Raw genomic sequence first — 17,491 nt, forward strand, 5'->3', positions numbered from 1 at the left:
TGGAAGGGGATGACTGTACTGTATTCTTGTGCAGTTTCCTGTCTTTTTTAAATAGAAACTCTTTAATTAACCCATGCTATTTAATTAGAGCTGGTACCCTGTGTTTGGTAATCTGGAAAAGTGTGAATCTGGATCAGAGCAATCCAATCCAATGTGGCCTTGAAAACTGGAATGAACGTAACATGGATTGCCTGATCCTGCATAGAAAAACATGGGATTTCAAATCCAGGTCATTCTAATTCAGATTTAACGTTCTGAACAACCAATCCTATTCTAGGGCTGCACGATTTATCAAAATAAAACCAAAATCATGATATGGCTTAATGCAATTAATCAAATTGCCAATGTTCTGATTTAATTAAATAAATATATGCACTATAAGTTTCAGACCAAAGGGCGGCACTGTGTTCATTTACACGCAAGCAGTAATTTTGCAGTTCCCTTTCAGTCGGTCACTCCGAGTCATGTCGGATGACCGACGAATTGGGATCTCGCCAGAGAGACCAACCCACTTCGAGTGTAACTAAACGAGCCAATGGACATTGGCATGCGATCATTGCATCCAGCTGCCGCTGATCACAGCGTGAGTATAAGAGGCAGCAGGTGCACCGCATTAATTCATCCTTTCGCTTCAGAGCCGAGCGGCGGTGAATCACTGCTGCTCTCCAATCCTGCGAGTGAGAAGAGAAACGAGCGAGTGCGGGCGTTACAGCGCAGCAGCGGTGGTCGCGGTCTCACGGGAGAAAGAGGAGACGATTCCCGTGAAGACAGTCACACTAGGAGTGTGTGGTGGCCAGCTCCCCTGCGTGCTTCAGCACTTAATAAAGAGCAAATTTCTCTAAAAGAGCAACACGGGTGATCGAGTCTGCGTTTCTGGGTGTGGTCGTTTCCTGGCGCCTCAGGACGGTCATGATCGCTGCCTCACGTGTCTGGGCATTCAGCACGCTGAGGAAGCTTTCGTGGATGGTACATGTTCTTCTTGTGGGGACATGACCATCTCGGAGTTGCATAATAGACTCCGTTATGTCAAACATGGCGGAGTCCCTCTGCCTCTGCCGCGATCCAGCGTTCATCCTGGCAACCGGGGCGGCTCTGTATCCGGTGGAGTCAGAGGTGATCTGAGGGTGACAGTGAGGGCTTCCCCAAGAGGAGTTACTCACCCCTCAAGCACTCCGCATCCGGTGGAGCTGCCGAAGGAGCGCGCTGGGCCCTCTGCTGGACAGAGTGCACCACGCGTTTCCTTCGGTGCCCCCTCTGACGACCAGATGTCGATCGCTGCATCGGAGGGGGAGCCCTCTCTCTCCGGGGATGACGCCCCGGCTGCGTTTCCCCCTTCGGGTGTGGTAGCGTTGTCCGAGCCAGACCCAGAGATGACGGCTATGCTTTCCCGGGCCGCCGAGAATGTCGGGCTCGTGTGGAATCCTCCACTGCGTCCCGATCCTTCGAGGCTGGACGAGTGGTTTCTCGGTGGGGGGTGCCATTCTTCCCGGAAATGCATGAGGAGCTCACAAGATCGTGGAAGGCACCTTTCACTGCCCGAAACAAATCTTGTGGCTCCTCCCCCCTCACCACCCTCGATGGTGGAGCCACTTTGGGGTACGCGGGCATCCCCTCTGTGGAGCGGTCTGTGGCCATGCAACTATGTCCAACAGCCGCTACCACTCTGCGGGGTGACCTGTGTCTCCCCTCACGGGCCTGTAAGTATTCGTCAGGTCTAACTGGCAGTGCTTATAGAGCCTGTGGGGAGGCGGCTTCTGCCCTCCACGCCATGGCGTTACTGCAGGTCCACCAGGCCAAAGCCCTGAAAGACCTGCACGAGGGTGGTCACAACCTGGCGGTTCTACATGAGCTGCGTGCTGCGACGGACCTCGCGCTTCGAGCGACGAAGGTGACCGCACAGTCTCTGGGTCGTGCGATGTCCACGCTAGTGGTCCAGGAGCGCCATCTATGGTTGTGTCTCGCTGACATGAAGGAGCAAGAGAAGGTACAGTTCCTGAATGCTCCCGTGTCGCAGAACGGCCTTTTCGGCGACGCTGTCGAGAGCTTTGCCGAGCAGTTCTCGGCAGCCCAGAAGCAGACTGAGGCGATCAAACACATCATGCGCCAGAGGAAACCTTGCAAGTGCAAGAGGCCCTGAGACGGGTGACCCAGAGATGGAGGAGACTGCTCGTTGGGAGATGGTGACCGCACCACTCCCTCCCCGGGAGGAGGGCCGGGTGGAGAATCTTTTGTTTCGTTTTGTTTTTGTTCCGCCCAAAAAATCAATAAAAGAGCGGTTTCCTCAATCTCTGGGTCTCAAGAGGAGGAGAGTGGTGAACCGTGCATCACGGGATCACTTCCCTTCTCCTCTCTCGCCGGCAAGCAGCAGTGGGTTGCCCAAGAGCACCCCTCCTGCCCATTCGTGGAAGCAGGTAAGGGCGGTAGCACTAGAGTCCCCGCTTCAAGTCGTCACACACCAGGCTGTCACAAGCCTCAAGCCGGGTTCCTGTGTTTCCTCCCTCACGAGGAGGAATCAGGTGAGTGTTACACTGCACACCCAGACCCCACCCCCCGCCGTCACAGGCTCCGGGCCGGGTCCCTGTGTTCCACCTCGCTGCCCCACCGCAGGTACGTCAGTGGCCCCGTTGGTCCCGCTGGTACGGTCTCTCGGAGCCTGGCTAGCGCTCCCCAGTCCGTCTTGGTGGCTCCTGCGGAACATCAGACTCTGATGAGTTCAGGGGCATCCGGTTCACTTCAGTCAAGGCCATCGATGCCCTTGTCTTGTGTGCGGAAATTGCAGTCCTGCTGGCTAAGGATGCAATAGAGTTGGTCCCTCCAGCCGATATGAGGTCGGGGTTTTACAGCCCTTACTTCATTGTGCCCAAGAAAACCGGTGGGTTACGACCGATCTTAGATCTGCGAGTATTGAACCGTACACTTCACAAGATGCCGTTCAAGATGTTGACGCAGAAACACATTTTTGGGTGCGTCTGTCCCCTAGATTGGTTTGCAGCGATCGACCTGCGATTCGCGTTCGAGGGTCGGGCATATCAGTACAAGGTCCTGCTCTTCGGGCTGTCCCTTTCGCCTCGCGTCTTCACCAAAGTCGCAGAGGCGGCCCTTGTTCCCCTGAGAGAACGGGGTGTGCGCATCCTCAACTACCTCGACGATTGGCTCATACTTGCACAGTCTCAAGAGCAGTTGTGCGCACACAGGGACCTGGTGCTCAGGCACCTCAGCCAGTTGGGTCAACTGGGAAAAGAGCAAACTCGTGCCAACGCAGAGGATCTCTTTTCTCGGCATGGAGTTGGATTCGGTCAACCAGACAGCACGCCTCACCCAGAAACTTGCTCAGTCGGTGCTGAACTGCCTGAAGACTTTATCAGGCAGGACGGCGGTCCCACTGAAACTCTTTCAGAGGCTCCTGGGGCATATGGCTGCAGCTGCGGCGATAGTTGCGCTCAGTCTGCTCCATATGAGACCGCTTCAGCACTGGCTCCATGGCTGAGTCCCGAGGTGGGCGTGGAGACGCGGTACTCACCGGGTTCAGATTAGACCAGCCTGCCGCAAAACCTTCAGCCCGTGGACAGACTGCGACCGTTGCATATATCAACCGGCAAGGCGGTTTACGCTCCAGTCGCATGTCACAACTCGCCCACCACCTCCTCCTCTGGAGTCAGAAGCATCTGAGGTCCCTTCGTGCCATCCACATCCCAGGAGTGTTCAATCAGGCGGCCGACGAGCTGTCTCGAGCGGCACTCCCTGGGGAGTGGAGACTCCATCCCCAGGCGGTCCAGCTGATTTGGAGTTGGTTCGGAGTTGCTCAGGTAGACCTGTTTGCATCTCCAGAAACCACCCACTGCCAGTGGTTCTACTCCTTATCCGAGGCAATGCTCGGCACGGATGCACTGGCACACAGCTGGCCCCAGGGCCTGCGCAAATATGCGTTCCCCCCAGTGAGCCTGCTAGCACAGACACTGTGCAAGATCAGGGAGGACGAGGAGCAGGTCTTGTTAGTGGCTCCATATTGGCCCAACAGGACCTGGTTCCCGGAACTCATGCTCCTCGCGACAGCCCCTCCCTGGCCGATTCCTCTGAGGAAGGATCTGCTTTCTCAGAGACGGGGCACCCTCTGGCACCCACGTCCAGACTTGTGGAAACTCCATGTGTGGTCCCTGATAATAATTATTATTATTTTACAGCCATATTGATATATAATCACAACATTTTGGCACTCCCAGCAAACCTTTTTTTTAATCAGAAAAATGAAATTTTTCTCTAAATCGTGCAACGCTTCCCTATTCCCATCTATATTACCCTTGTATCCCCGGTCCATTCTGAATGCTGTTACAAGAACAACAAAGAACGTCATATAATGTCCTACTCAAAGCGTATGTTTACACCATTAATAAATAAAGTTTGATTGATTGATTGATTAATGCATACTTGGCTTCTTCCAGCTCGTCACTGTGCTGGATGGCATCAGCCTCATGGCGGCTCCTCCAGTGCGTGACGTCACTGTTGAGTTTGGAGACGAGGCGCTGCAGCTCCTGTTTGCTCTCCTGCTCCTCCTCCAGCTGCTCCTTCAGCGTGTCACACTCCTGCCGCAGCGCAGACAGACTGCTGCTCAGCAGCGCTTTAGCCTGACGACAGACCGAACCATGACACAATCACTCACACACATCACTGCAAAACAATCTGCTTCACTGAAGTTGGATCAGTTAACCGCACACACCTTGACCTCCTCATCAAACTGTTTCTTGAGTTCCTCATGTTGGGATATCAGCAGGGCTTTAGATCGGCTCAGGTGGCTGCCCTTGTTCTCCATCTCCTCCATCTGCCTCGTCAGCTCATTGTTTTCAGCTGCAAAGGCAAGTTTGAATACTTTTAAAGCATTTTTAAATGTGTAAATCCAATTACCAACTGTTTAACCAGATTAAACAGCCCATGGAATCCAATCTGGAGTGGTTTGTGGCTTTAGTTTGTGTGTATTTCTTCTGAGGCTACACTAAAAGTGGACAAAACAGATTTCAAGATATTTTTACATATAAAATTTAGAGCCTTGTCTGAGCCAATAGTCAACTCACTTTGCTTCCTGTCTACATTCTGTCCTATCATAGTAAAGGCAAAAATGGCAAATATAAAGTCTGTATGCTCTGTGAAAATGATGATGACTCATCTTGCACTCAGAATGAAAATGTCCCCTCTCCCTAAAATCATCTGCTTCTGACTTGCAATTGCGAATCAATTTTGGTCAAAATATAAATTAAAGTACATACAAAAATGGTGTAAAAAACATAAAATGGGTAATTCTGAGATATAGTTTAAAATAGAATTACATTATATATAAAGCTGCAATTATATAAAAATGATTTCTTTATTTCAATTCTCTAATTATATGTAAGGGTGACATCTTTTAAAAATCAATTGTTTTAATGTTTTAAAATAAGTCTCTGCTGCTCACCAAGGCTGCATTTATTTGATGAAAAATAGAGTAAAAATATTATTTCAATTCAAAATAACAGTTTTCTATGTAAATAAATGTTATTCCTGAGATCAAAGCTGAATTTGCAGAATCATTACTCCTGTCTTTAGTGTCACATGATCCTTCAGAAATCATGCTAATATGCTGATTCACTGCTCAAGAAACATTTCTGATTATTACCAATATTGAAAACAGTTGTGCTGCTTCATATTTTTGTGGAAACTGTGATACATTTTATTTTTCAGGACTCAAGTTAAAAAAGAGCAGCATTTATTTGAAATCTGAACGGTCACTTTTGACCAATTTAATGCATCCTTGCTCGATAAAAGTAAGTATCAAACCAAACTTTTGAAGCGTAGTGTGACTCAGGTATTAATGTGAGATCTTCATCAGTCACCTGTGAGTCTGTTCTTGGATGCTGTAACCTCGTTCACAGTTTTCTGCAGGTCTTCATTCCTAGTGTTGGCGTCACAGAGCAGCTCCTCTAGTTTTCTCATCTGAGTGTCAGTCGATGCCTGATGTTACACATGATCATACAACATGACATTAGCTTTGATCAGTACTCAGCAGGTCATCCGCGGTTTACCTGATCATGTCTCACAAACCTAACGAAAGGCCTGAGACGAGATCAAACTAATTCTACAGCAATGATTCACGGAGATCCAGATAAAAAAAATCGTGGTAGACGTTTATTTCTGTAGCACAAAGAACCAAATCTGAACCAAAACAAAACCAAAACAGATTTGAAGAAATGTAACATTGCATCACTTGCTCACCAATGGATCCTCTGCAGTGAATGGGTGCCGTCAGAATTAGAGTCCAAACAGTCGATAAAAACATCACAATAATCCACAAGTAATCCACACCACTCCAGTCCATCAGCATCTTGTGAAGTAAAAAGCTGATGGACTGAAGTGGTGTGGATTACTTGTGGATTATTGTGATGTTTTTATCAGCTATTTGGACTCTCATTCTGACGGCACCCATTCACTGCGTCAAGTGATAGAATGCTACATTTCTCCAAATCTGATGAAGAAACAAATTCATCTACATCTTGGATGGCCTGACGGTGAGCACATTTTCAGCTAATTTTAATTTATGGCTGAACTATTCCTTTAAAACAGTCTTCCAGCCACGCCAAGCTGGTGCATCTGGTTTAACAGCTGACATATCCCAAAACCCTTTAAAACCAGTAAAACAGTGCAACTTGTCAAGATAAGTTCTCATAAAGGTCTTTTAATGTGTTTTTCGGTGCTCAGAGCATCAGGAGAGTCTGAACGCCGTACATCTGCAGCAGTAAATGCTCTCCTGAGGGGCTGAGTGTGTTCAGAGCTGACCTTGGCTTTCTGCAGCGTGTCCAGCGAAGCCGCCAGATCGTCCACCTCCAGCCTCAGACTCTGTTTCTCTTTCTCCAGCTTGGCTCTTGTTCTCTGCAGGCTCTCGCACTGTTCTCCCAGCTCCGACAGAGCATCGCTGTGACGCTTCCTCAGCGCCGCGGCCACCGCCTCCGCCTGCACCGACGACTCCTCCAGCTCCCTCCGGAGACGCTGCAGCTCCAGCTCACGCTTCTTATTCATCTCCATCTACACACACAGAACATGACACAAAAAAGTGCCATTGCATGTTTTACACTATCGTTCAAAATTTTGAGGTCAGTAAGATTAAGAAATGAATACTTTGGATGCACTAAACTGATCAAAAGTTACAGTAAAACATTTATAATGTTGCAAAAGACTTCTTTTTCAAATAAATGCTGTTGTTTTGAAATCCTGAAAAATAAAATGTATCATGGAATTCACAAAAATATTAAACAGTTTTCAATGCTGATAATAACCAGAAATGTTTCTTGAGCAGCAAATCAGCATATTAGAATGATTTCTGAAGGATCATGTGACACTGAAGACTGGAGTAATGAAGCACTTTGACCACAGGAATAAATTAAATTTTACAGTATATTCACACAGAAAACAGCTATTTTAAATTGTAATAATATTTCACAGTTTGTACTGTATTTATGATCAAATAAATGCAGCCTTAGTCAGCAGAATAGACTTCTTTAAAAAAAATCACATTGACCTCAAGCTTTTGAACAGCAGTGCATAAAACAAATATCACTTGCATATTCTCATAAGTGAAATAAAAATTTAATTTGATTACGAAATCCAATTTCTGCCTTTAGAGATTTATAAACTGAATGATAGAGTGTATTTGATGCATGTAATTACAAAAAATATGCAATTAAATTTGATTTACTTTAAATATTTGTTCAAATACTCCTTTTATGTGGCTATAAACAATCATAACCAGTGTTTTTTATACCTGAGAGGCCGTGGCTCCTCCTGCTTCCTCCAGTTTGTCTGTCAGATCATCCAGTTCACGACTCAAATCAGCGCGCTGCTTCTCCACCTGTGGGAAAAAAACGTACATTTACTCCCAAACACACAGCTAGAGTTTAACAGTCATCATCATACAACATATTCCAAATTGTATATGTAATAAATACAGGTACAGATAATAAATCTACATGCTCATCCACAGTTCTGCTTTAAACAGAGCTGTTACAGAGACGATCCACATGCAGGTCAGGACATGAGTGTGTGTGTAGAGTTAAAGCAGGGCAGATGATAGATGTGGGGAAGTGATTAGAAACAACCATAACAGAGTCTAGTCTAGACCCTCCTAGTGTCTGGATCACTTACAGAATTATGCTACAACACAACATTACATTACAGAGGGTAAAAATCAAAAACATTAGATCTTTGATGGATCCAAGAGCCTAAAGGCAAATTCAAAAACCATCATAACACTTTAACAAAACACACATGAAGGTTTGTTTGTTTTCAAATCAAGAAAATCATTGTTGAACAGCAATAAAAATCCTCACTGCTGTTCAACAGATGCTTATTAAAATGAACAAACAAGACATTTGTTTATGCTACAACACATCAAAGCATATCTTGAATGCAAAAACAGGTTTCTTCATTTATTCTCCAGCTGTTTGAGAAATAATCGTCCGCAGCGTCACGTCAAATTATGAGAATGAGAATAAATATAAGCACACGAGGTGAGAGGAATCACAGGCCAGAACAGAAGCTGGTGATCAGACATGGTGCTGTACTGCAATAAAGCCTATCAAATAAAACAATTATGCAACTGAGCTGAAGGCTGCTATCCAATACAGCCACTGAGTGTCCAAATACGTTTATTACAAATTAATTTTGGAAAATATATCTATTTTTTATCATTTCAATTCAATTCAATTCAAAAATGCCTCTTATAGATATTAGATATAGTTATTTTATATACAGCCTTGGAAATATCTGGGAATATCTAAAGTGTGATTTCCAGGCTGTAAATTACTGTTTTGAGAGCAAGCTGTATAAAATAAAACAAAATCTGTCCAGACATAATAATAATAAAAATTAAAAAAACGGGAAAATAAATATCAAAGTACCAAAAAAATAAATACCAAAATATCATGGAAATTCATTAGTCTGAGAGGGTCCAGGTTTTATGAAGAAACATTTAAGACTTTAAAACCTTTTAAAGACTAAGTTCAGTTCATTTAAGGAATATGTCAATATGTTTTTAAATGTAAGTAAGTGTCTAGGGAGCATAACATGAGTTGTAATAGTTGCATTAACAACACTTCTAAAACAAATAAGTCTGAAAATACAACTTCCAACAGGTCTCCATTACTTTTCATTCATTTTACAAAAACAATAGCTTAAAAATGACTTTTACTGTACCTCCGGATCACACTGCAAAAAACTGCAAATGTTGTATTTTTGTCTCATATTCCAGTGCAAATTTCTAAAGATTCAAAAATCAAGATACATTGCCTGGAAAAGTGAAATGAAATGAAGTCTTGTTTTATGACAAACTGATGAAAATGAAGTGAGTTAATGATTAAAACAAGAACAAATATCTAAAAAATAATATATCTATCTATAAATAAAGTTTTCATTCTCCATTGACAAATATTTGTTCCTGTTTTAAGCATAAACTCACTTCATTTTGTTCAGTTTCTCAGACTTCATATCTTCATTTTGTATCTCCAGTAAATGTACCTTGATTTAAGGATTTCTACTGGAAAACAAGTCAAAAATACTAAGGATGATATTCATTTTGTTCTATGTATGCACCATTTAGGCAAGGCAAGGCAAGTTTATTTATATAGCACATTTCATACACAATGGTAATTCAAAGTGCTTTACATAAAAGGAAGTAAAATAATCATTAAAAAAAACAATCACAACAATAAAACCAGAAATTTAAAAACATTTTAAATGATTTAAAAATTGATGCAACATGAATTTAGAACAGTTAAAAATAAAAATGATTATACATAAAATACAGTGCAGTCAGTTCGGACGTAGCACAGTGCTCATTCAACAAATGCACAGCTAAACAGATGAGTTTTGAGTCTGGATTTAAAAGTGGCTAATGTTTTAGCACATCTGATCTCTTCTGGAAGCTGGTTCCAACTGCGGGCGGCATAATAGCTAAAAGCAGACTCCCCTTGTTTTGTGTGAACCCTTGGTATTTCTAACTGACTCGATCCTAATGATCTGAGTGGTCTGTTAGGTTTATATTCAGTGAGCATATCTCCAATGTATTTAGGTCCTAGGCCATTGAGTGATTTATAAACGAGTAAAAGTACTTTAAAATCAATCCTAAATGTAACTGGAAGCCAGTGTAAGGACCTGAGGACTGGTGTGATATGCTCAAATTTTCTGGTTCTAGTCAGAATCCTGGCAGCAGCGTTCTGGATGAGCTGCAGCTGTCTAATGGTCTTCTTCGGAAGGCCGGTGAGGAGACCATTACAATAATCCACCCTGCTGGTGATAAAGGCATGAACCAGTTTCTCCAAGTCTTGACTGGAAACAAAACATCTAATTCTTGCAATGTTTTTGAGATGATAGTATGCTGATTTAGTTACTGCTTTGACATGACTACTAAAACTAAGGTCTGTCTCCAGAATCACCCCAAGATTATTGACTTGATTTTTAGTTGTGTGACCCCTAGAGTCAAGGTATGCATTCACCTTGAGACCTTCATCTTTGTTTCCAAATGCAATAACTTCAGTTTTCTCTTTGTTTAACTGAAGAAAGTTCTGGCACATCCAACTGTTAATTTCATCAATGCATTGGCAGAGGGAGTCAATGGGGCTGTAGTCATTCGGAGATAAGGCTAGGTAAATCTGGGTATCATCAGCATAGCTGTGATAGGCAATTTGCTTCTTTCTCATTATTTGACCTAGTGGGAGCATATACAGGCTAAACAAGAGCGGTGCAAGAATTGAGCCTTGTGGCACTCCGCATGTCATGGACGTCCTCTTAGACTTATGCTCTCCTATACTCACATAATAACCTCTCCCTTCTAAAGTATGACCTGAACCATTTGAGTACCATCCCAGTTTAATGCTAAAATGTTATGAATTTAAGACTCTCTGCTCTGTTTTAAGGTATTCATTTGTGGATGGGCAGATTAAGCTTTTTAAGTTCTGCAGAAGCCCGGAGCTCTTTCCGGAGCTCATCATAAGGTATGTAGAGCCTGTATGTGTTCGGTCTAATGGAGATATATATGTGTCAGGAGCCACGTGTGCTCTTGGTGTGTGTGTTTGCAGTAGATGAGGGCTTGAATTCCTCTGTGGAAACCTCTGGAATATAATGTGGTGCGTCCGATGCTATCTGAGAGAACAATGGCACGTCTGTGTCGATCCTCCAGGAGGTCTGTGGAGGCAGACATGTGATAAACGCACGCATGTCCATGCTCGACTCTCACACTCGCCACCCAACACGAAGACACCTTCACATCCACTGCCACGGGCCATGTCACTCCGTCAGACAATATTCCTGCTCAGCTTTATGAGGCTCTCTGTAGCTTACAGCAGATCACAGTGCTGAATAACGTGACCTTTAACAGGTTTCTGTCTCCGGCAGCTCCACACGAGAGCCTGTGAGTGCTGGAGTCAAGCCATCGCTTCCTAAAGACATGAAGTCTGCATGCGTATCAGGTACCGTGCTTTTATTTTAGGACATGTACAGGCATCGCCGCCTAGAAACGGATGAATAAAAATGAATAACTTCCATCAGAAAAGAAATGGGAATAAACAGCCTTCAAGGAGTCGGAAATATCATATTTATGAGGTTCACACCATAGGAGTGATCAAACAAAGATGTATGGGAAACCTGAAATTCTAGACGATACACAAGATGTGATGGAGAAGGGGGTGTGTGGATGTCGCTAATCAATCTGTAGTTTTAATTTTAGAATATTATGGCACTATATATTAAAGAGATTACAGACAACAAAGGCAAATTTAATTACTGATACAAAGAGTCTGTATTTTTTTTTCTGAGAGCTTGACATCATAAGGGATATAATTTTTTTCAGCGCGCATGACGTAAGGAATAATTGACGACGGGCCGTTGGATTATTAGAAAAATAATGCACACCCGAGGTGGTGATGCGGTCGCGAAGCGGAGTGGCCGTTACACCTCGGGTGTGCATTATTTTTCTATTAATCCAACGGCCCGTCGTCAATTATTCCGCTTATACTACGGTTGCCACACCTCAAGACATCGATCAGATGATATATTTCAAGGCATTCGTCCGGTATTTCTACTTAAATCGCTATGAGTAGGATTATTTCTTCCGCATCTCATCCAGCGCCTCCGTTGCTAATTCCTAAACGTCATTTTAAACCTAGTAAGGGAGGCTTGAGCCGTTGATAACAGATTAATAATGCAGTTAATACATTTAATAAGTAAGTTATGAGAGAGAGAGAGAGAGATTACCTCTGTGCGTCTCTCAATAGTGTTCGGCAGCAATGTCTCTAGTTATAGTGAAACTTAGTTCCTTTTGTTCACAAACAGCGCCGTTGTTGTTCCCTCGCTTGTGAGAAGTCATGTAGTTTTTAAGTTGTTTACTGATAAAATCGTCAGAGTAGCGCTAACAATATTAGCGCGATGTATGCTAGTGTGTATGTAAACTGTAACTGTGATGTGCGGTCTGTGGGAGAGAGAGCGGGAGAGATAGAGTAGCCTATGTGCTTTCCGTACATAATAAAGCGTAATTTTGTGGCAAAAATATGGACATGATCTGTCGTTTTTATCCTTTTGATTACTATATGTATTTGTTTGGCCAGTGTCGTTGTGGGTTTTGGTTATTTTGCTGTTGTAAGACCTTTGAAATGACAGAAATCATTTGGCGAAGTGATATGGTCATGTAATGCGGTCAAGAGCTGCCTGGAACTACATTCGCCGTGCGTTTCCCTGAAAATAATTGCACACCTTATAACGTTTGGCAGCCAATCAGATTTAAGCATTCAACGGCCCCGTAGTATAAGTCATGATAATGAATGTCACAATGAATATTTTTTCAAAGGAGTCATAATTATAATTTTTTTTCAGAATGCGTGGCATGCCAGCTTTCATGTAATAGCATTGGTTACTAAACTTTTTCTTAGTTACCCTTTATTACATATTCTACATTATAAATTCTACTAACTACAAGTAACTCTGCAATTACAAATCAACTAACTCTCATTAGAGAGTTAGTTGACTGTTAGGTTAGGGTTTGGGTTAGTAGAATAAATTGACATGTACTTGCAAAGTTACACAAAGTCAGTTGAGTGTCCATCAAAATAAAGTGTTAGCAGATATTAAGCAGACAGTCTACTAATACTCTAATGACAACGAATCAACTTGGAGTTGCAAAGTTACTTATAGTTAGTGGAATATCTAAAGTGAACTATCAGAATAAAGTGTTACCATTTTCTTTTATATGATGCTGAATCTTCAACACCTTTAACACTTTCACATTGACAATAAACTCATACAGCAGCAAAAAGCTCTTAATCATGTTTTCTTTCAATAAGAGTTGGTAAATTCTGGTCACATGGGTGACAAAGGTCAAAAATCAAGAGTTCAACTGCATGCAAATGAGCATCAGTGTGATGCATCAACTGCGCAGTCAAGTAGAAAAACAGCTTGAGCTACATAAAGACTGAGGCCTTCAGCGCATGTATCATGCTAATTGCGTTTATACACTGACACACTGCTTGAAGAGTTTGACTGGCAGGAGCTGGGCGGTGATAAAGCTGGATAACCAGGGCTGATCTGTTATTCCAGGTGCAGATGATTTATCCTGAAGCAGAGGTGCCTCTGCCCCGAAATACAACTCAAACCAATGCCAGACTCCGTCCACATCAGCCCTGACTCCTGCCGATAACTGATACCCGTCAGATCTACTCAGGATTACACACACACACACACACACACACGTACGTATGACCGGATCACAGAGCAGAGCGGCCGTCCAGCACAATTCATTCATTTCCATGCTGAGGTCAGGCCTTCACGAACGAATCATTCTTTTGAGCAGATTCTAAATTGAACTTTAGTTCAAGTTTGATGGCAGAAGATTCAATTATTCCTTACTTAAAGAATTCAACTTGAACAGAGACATTAACATTAAATAAGAGAAACTAATAAGCAATAAGCAATAAAATGCTGCATTCAACAAAACTGTTGCAATCATTTCCATGAATCAATTCCGTATGAATAAAACTTTCCAAAGCGACATATGGCAGGAGTGTGTTTGATTATCAGCTCAACAAGATACTCTGATACTTGCTGGAAAAAACAAAACGGGTTGTAACTAGAGAAACTGCACTATTTTGAAAACTACAGTCATGCTAGTAAAATATGTAGTTTAGTTAATTGCCTTTTTGCTAGTCCGACAATGACAGACTGAGCATTTCTGTTTTATAGGAGCGTATCTGAAGGTTGTCCTGTAATCGTTTGCAGGTACGTTCAGGTGCCACAAATACCTCATCAGTCAAACTCCCAGATAAGCTAATGGACGACATTAGAGTCTCGCTTATCTGGCAATCCTTTGGACAAAGATCTAAGCTTGTGTGTTTAGGAGATGAGGTCATTGAGGGCCGTTCACAATCAGCAGACGCTCGTTAGGTTAGATTTCTGTGTTGTACCTTTGCTCGTAAGGCTCTCTCAGCCTCCAGCTCTTCCTCCAGCTCCTCAATGCGCACCTGTGGGACGAGATACAGGTCAGTGTTACAGAAACCAAATACAAGCATGCTTTATATATTGTAAAGTGACTCATTCCATGCATACTCTGTTGACTTTAAAAAGCAAATAAACTTTCATTTAAATGCACAAAGAAAGACAGATTCTGTATATACACACACAAACAACTGTTTGTGGTTGGTAAGACTTGTTGACGTTTCTAAAAGAAGCCTCTTCTGCTCACCAAGGCTGATTTATTTGATCAAAATACAGTACAAATTGTGAAATATTTTTACTAATTCAGATAGCTGTTTTGTATGTGAATATATGTTAAATTGTAATTTATTCCTGTGATCAAAGCTGAATTTTCAGCATTCAGTTTTCAATGTCACATGATTCTTCAGAAATCATTCTAATATGCTGATTTGCTGCTCAAGAAACATTTCTGATTATTATCAATGTTGAAAACAGTTGTGCTGCTTCATATTTGTTTTTCAAGATCCTGTGATGAATAGAAAGCTCAAAAGAACAGCATTTATTTGAAACAGAAATCATTTGATCAAATTAACGCAGCCTTGCTGATCTTACTAACCACAAACTTTTGAACAGCAGTGTGCATATGTATTTTTACTGTTTAATAAACAGAATATTATCAATTCCATTTCAAGAGTTTTGTTTTTGTTTTTTATGAAAAAGACATTCTAAAGAAATAAAGACATTTGAAATAATTGAATAACATTCCATTTTCCAAAATAACCCACTCCTTTGGCTTTCTTTCAGTGTGTCCAAATCTAAGATAAGCTCTCCAATCAGTGTGACACCATAATCACATAGTAAAAAACCACAGAGGAAGAGCGGACGGCCAACTAGATGGGACACGCTGGAATTCTTGTGAAAATATCACAAAGCAAATACTCTGGGTCAAACCCTTGAACCTTTTCTGTGCACACGGCTGAGACAAAAACAGGCAACATGCTAAATGTAATCAACTTCCTTAAGAGTTCAATTAACCACAAAATACCATAGTGCCAAAAACATGACATTAGGAAATGTAAACTGGGTAATGCATTTCCTACTGACAAAAATTTATGACTGCAAGTTTGAAAACTCATCCTCGTGTCTTGTGGCACATAATGTCTTATGAATGATCTTCTCTCTGTCATAGGCAGGAAGTTAGTCTGAATCTCTGGAGGACACACATAACACATGCTGACAACCTCAAATCCAACATACACACACACACTCAGAAGGAGATACAACTTGAACCCAAAGGCCTGAATGACACTCCCATTTAAAAATAGCTGAATTAAAAGTTACTTTACAGATCAAGCTATTGATGTTCCACACATGCAGGGACAAGCAGAAATGTGAGCGATACAGAGAATAACATCCGCAAACTATAATGCAATGAAGAAGTAGAGCTCAGGAACTCACATGCCAGCGAAGGACTTCAGCGGAGAGAACAGCCATGAGCAACAGAGACCGAAGCAGACTGACACACACACAAACACATACACACACACACACACACATACACACAAGCTCACCTCAGACTGAAGGGAATCCACACCCCCTTCACACTCACTGAGCAGTTCAGCCTAACCTCCATACACACGCACACTGGTATTCTTATCATTGTAGGTTCATTCCATGCTATAGTTGTAATGGTTTTTATACTGTACAAAGTGTATTTTCTGTCCCCTTACCATAAACAGACCCGAGAACATACCCCTCACACAAAATTTTCAGCATTTTTAGATTTTCAAAAAACTTCATTTTTAAGCTTGTTTCCTCATGGCGACCATAAAATGTCCACAAGGTCAAAATTTACTGGTATTGCTATCCTTGTGGAGACATTTTGGCCCCATAACATAGGGAAGACCAGGTTCACACCCACACACAAACCGAACAGATCAGCCAGTCACACTTTATTTTAAGGACCATTTCTTGCTATTAACAAACCATCAACTACGACTTTTACTTCAACAAATGACTAATTTGCTGCTTATTAATAGTAAGGTAGTTGTTAAGTTTAGGTATTTGGTAGGATTAGGGATGTAGAATATGGTCATGCAGAATATGTCCTTTATAATCACTAATAAACAGCCAATATGTTATTAAAAGGCATGCTAATAGGCAAGTAGTTAATAGAGAGAATTGGTCCCTATACTAAAGGGTTACCAATCACAAATCAGTTCACAATTGGTCATCATTTACTGTCTCTCATGCCACTCCAGACTTGATTTCTTCAGTGGAACATGAAAACAGTTATTCAGAAGACTGTGCTGCTGCTCTGTTCCATGCAATCACTGGCGTAATCTAGTACTGAAGCAATAATACTACTGAATCACTCCGATTCACAAACCATGACAACTCAGATTTACATTTCGCAGCACAGAAGAACAATGTGAACAAACCGATCATCAAAAGATTGATTGCAGACAGTTCTTCCACATCATTATTTCTGAAAGACACCATCCTGTCATTCCCATGATGGTTTGCTTGATACACATTCTTTTACCTTCTCAATGATTTCTCAGCATCATGCAGGACTATAAATTGACATCATATGTGAGACTAAAGCTCACAGAGAAACACAGGAAGCAGCAGAGAGATTATTAACACAATAAAACCACCAATATATCAAGGCAAGGAGTGCCTATACATACACCTGAACCACGAGGTTTGAGCTGTGTTTTCAAGAATATTTTGTCACATTTTTCTGGGGCAAGTTGTCACAAGTCATGTCTTCTACATTTAATGCACAGTATGAATACAAGTTTTACTAATTATTACAATGTGTTTGGCATAACCAATATTGTCTTTATGATGCTCTTTTTATATATTAAGCAACACATGAATTGTTTTGTCGTTCATAATTGCTTTAAAACATTCAAATTTATCTTGTAGGTCGTTTAATATAACAGCTTACTCCATATGTCCCTAGTGGGGCATGTTGTCACAAAAAGTCAATATGTCTTTAATAAATTAT

At 42.1% G+C, this 17,491-nt stretch overlaps 1 protein-coding gene across 1 annotated transcript in view; it reads right to left on the minus strand.

The window, feature by feature from the left end:
* LOC131550760 (myosin-16-like) overlaps nucleotides 1-17,491 on the minus strand; it is a 62,743-nt gene that overhangs the window by 14,062 nt on the left and 31,190 nt on the right. Inside the window, exons 9-14 of the mRNA XM_058793135.1 lie at nucleotides 14,466-14,522; nucleotides 7,784-7,870; nucleotides 6,802-7,047; nucleotides 5,862-5,979; nucleotides 4,715-4,842; nucleotides 4,426-4,622 (exon numbers count right to left, since the gene is read on the minus strand). Coding sequence (XP_058649118.1) covers nucleotides 4,426-4,622; nucleotides 4,715-4,842; nucleotides 5,862-5,979; nucleotides 6,802-7,047; nucleotides 7,784-7,870; nucleotides 14,466-14,522 — 833 coding nt within the window. The remainder of the gene's footprint in view (nucleotides 1-4,425; nucleotides 4,623-4,714; nucleotides 4,843-5,861; nucleotides 5,980-6,801; nucleotides 7,048-7,783; nucleotides 7,871-14,465; nucleotides 14,523-17,491) is intronic.

Source organism: Onychostoma macrolepis, chromosome 12 (genome assembly GCF_012432095.1).
Source record: "Onychostoma macrolepis isolate SWU-2019 chromosome 12, ASM1243209v1, whole genome shotgun sequence".
Classification (NCBI taxonomy): Eukaryota; Metazoa; Chordata; class Actinopteri; order Cypriniformes; family Cyprinidae; genus Onychostoma; species Onychostoma macrolepis.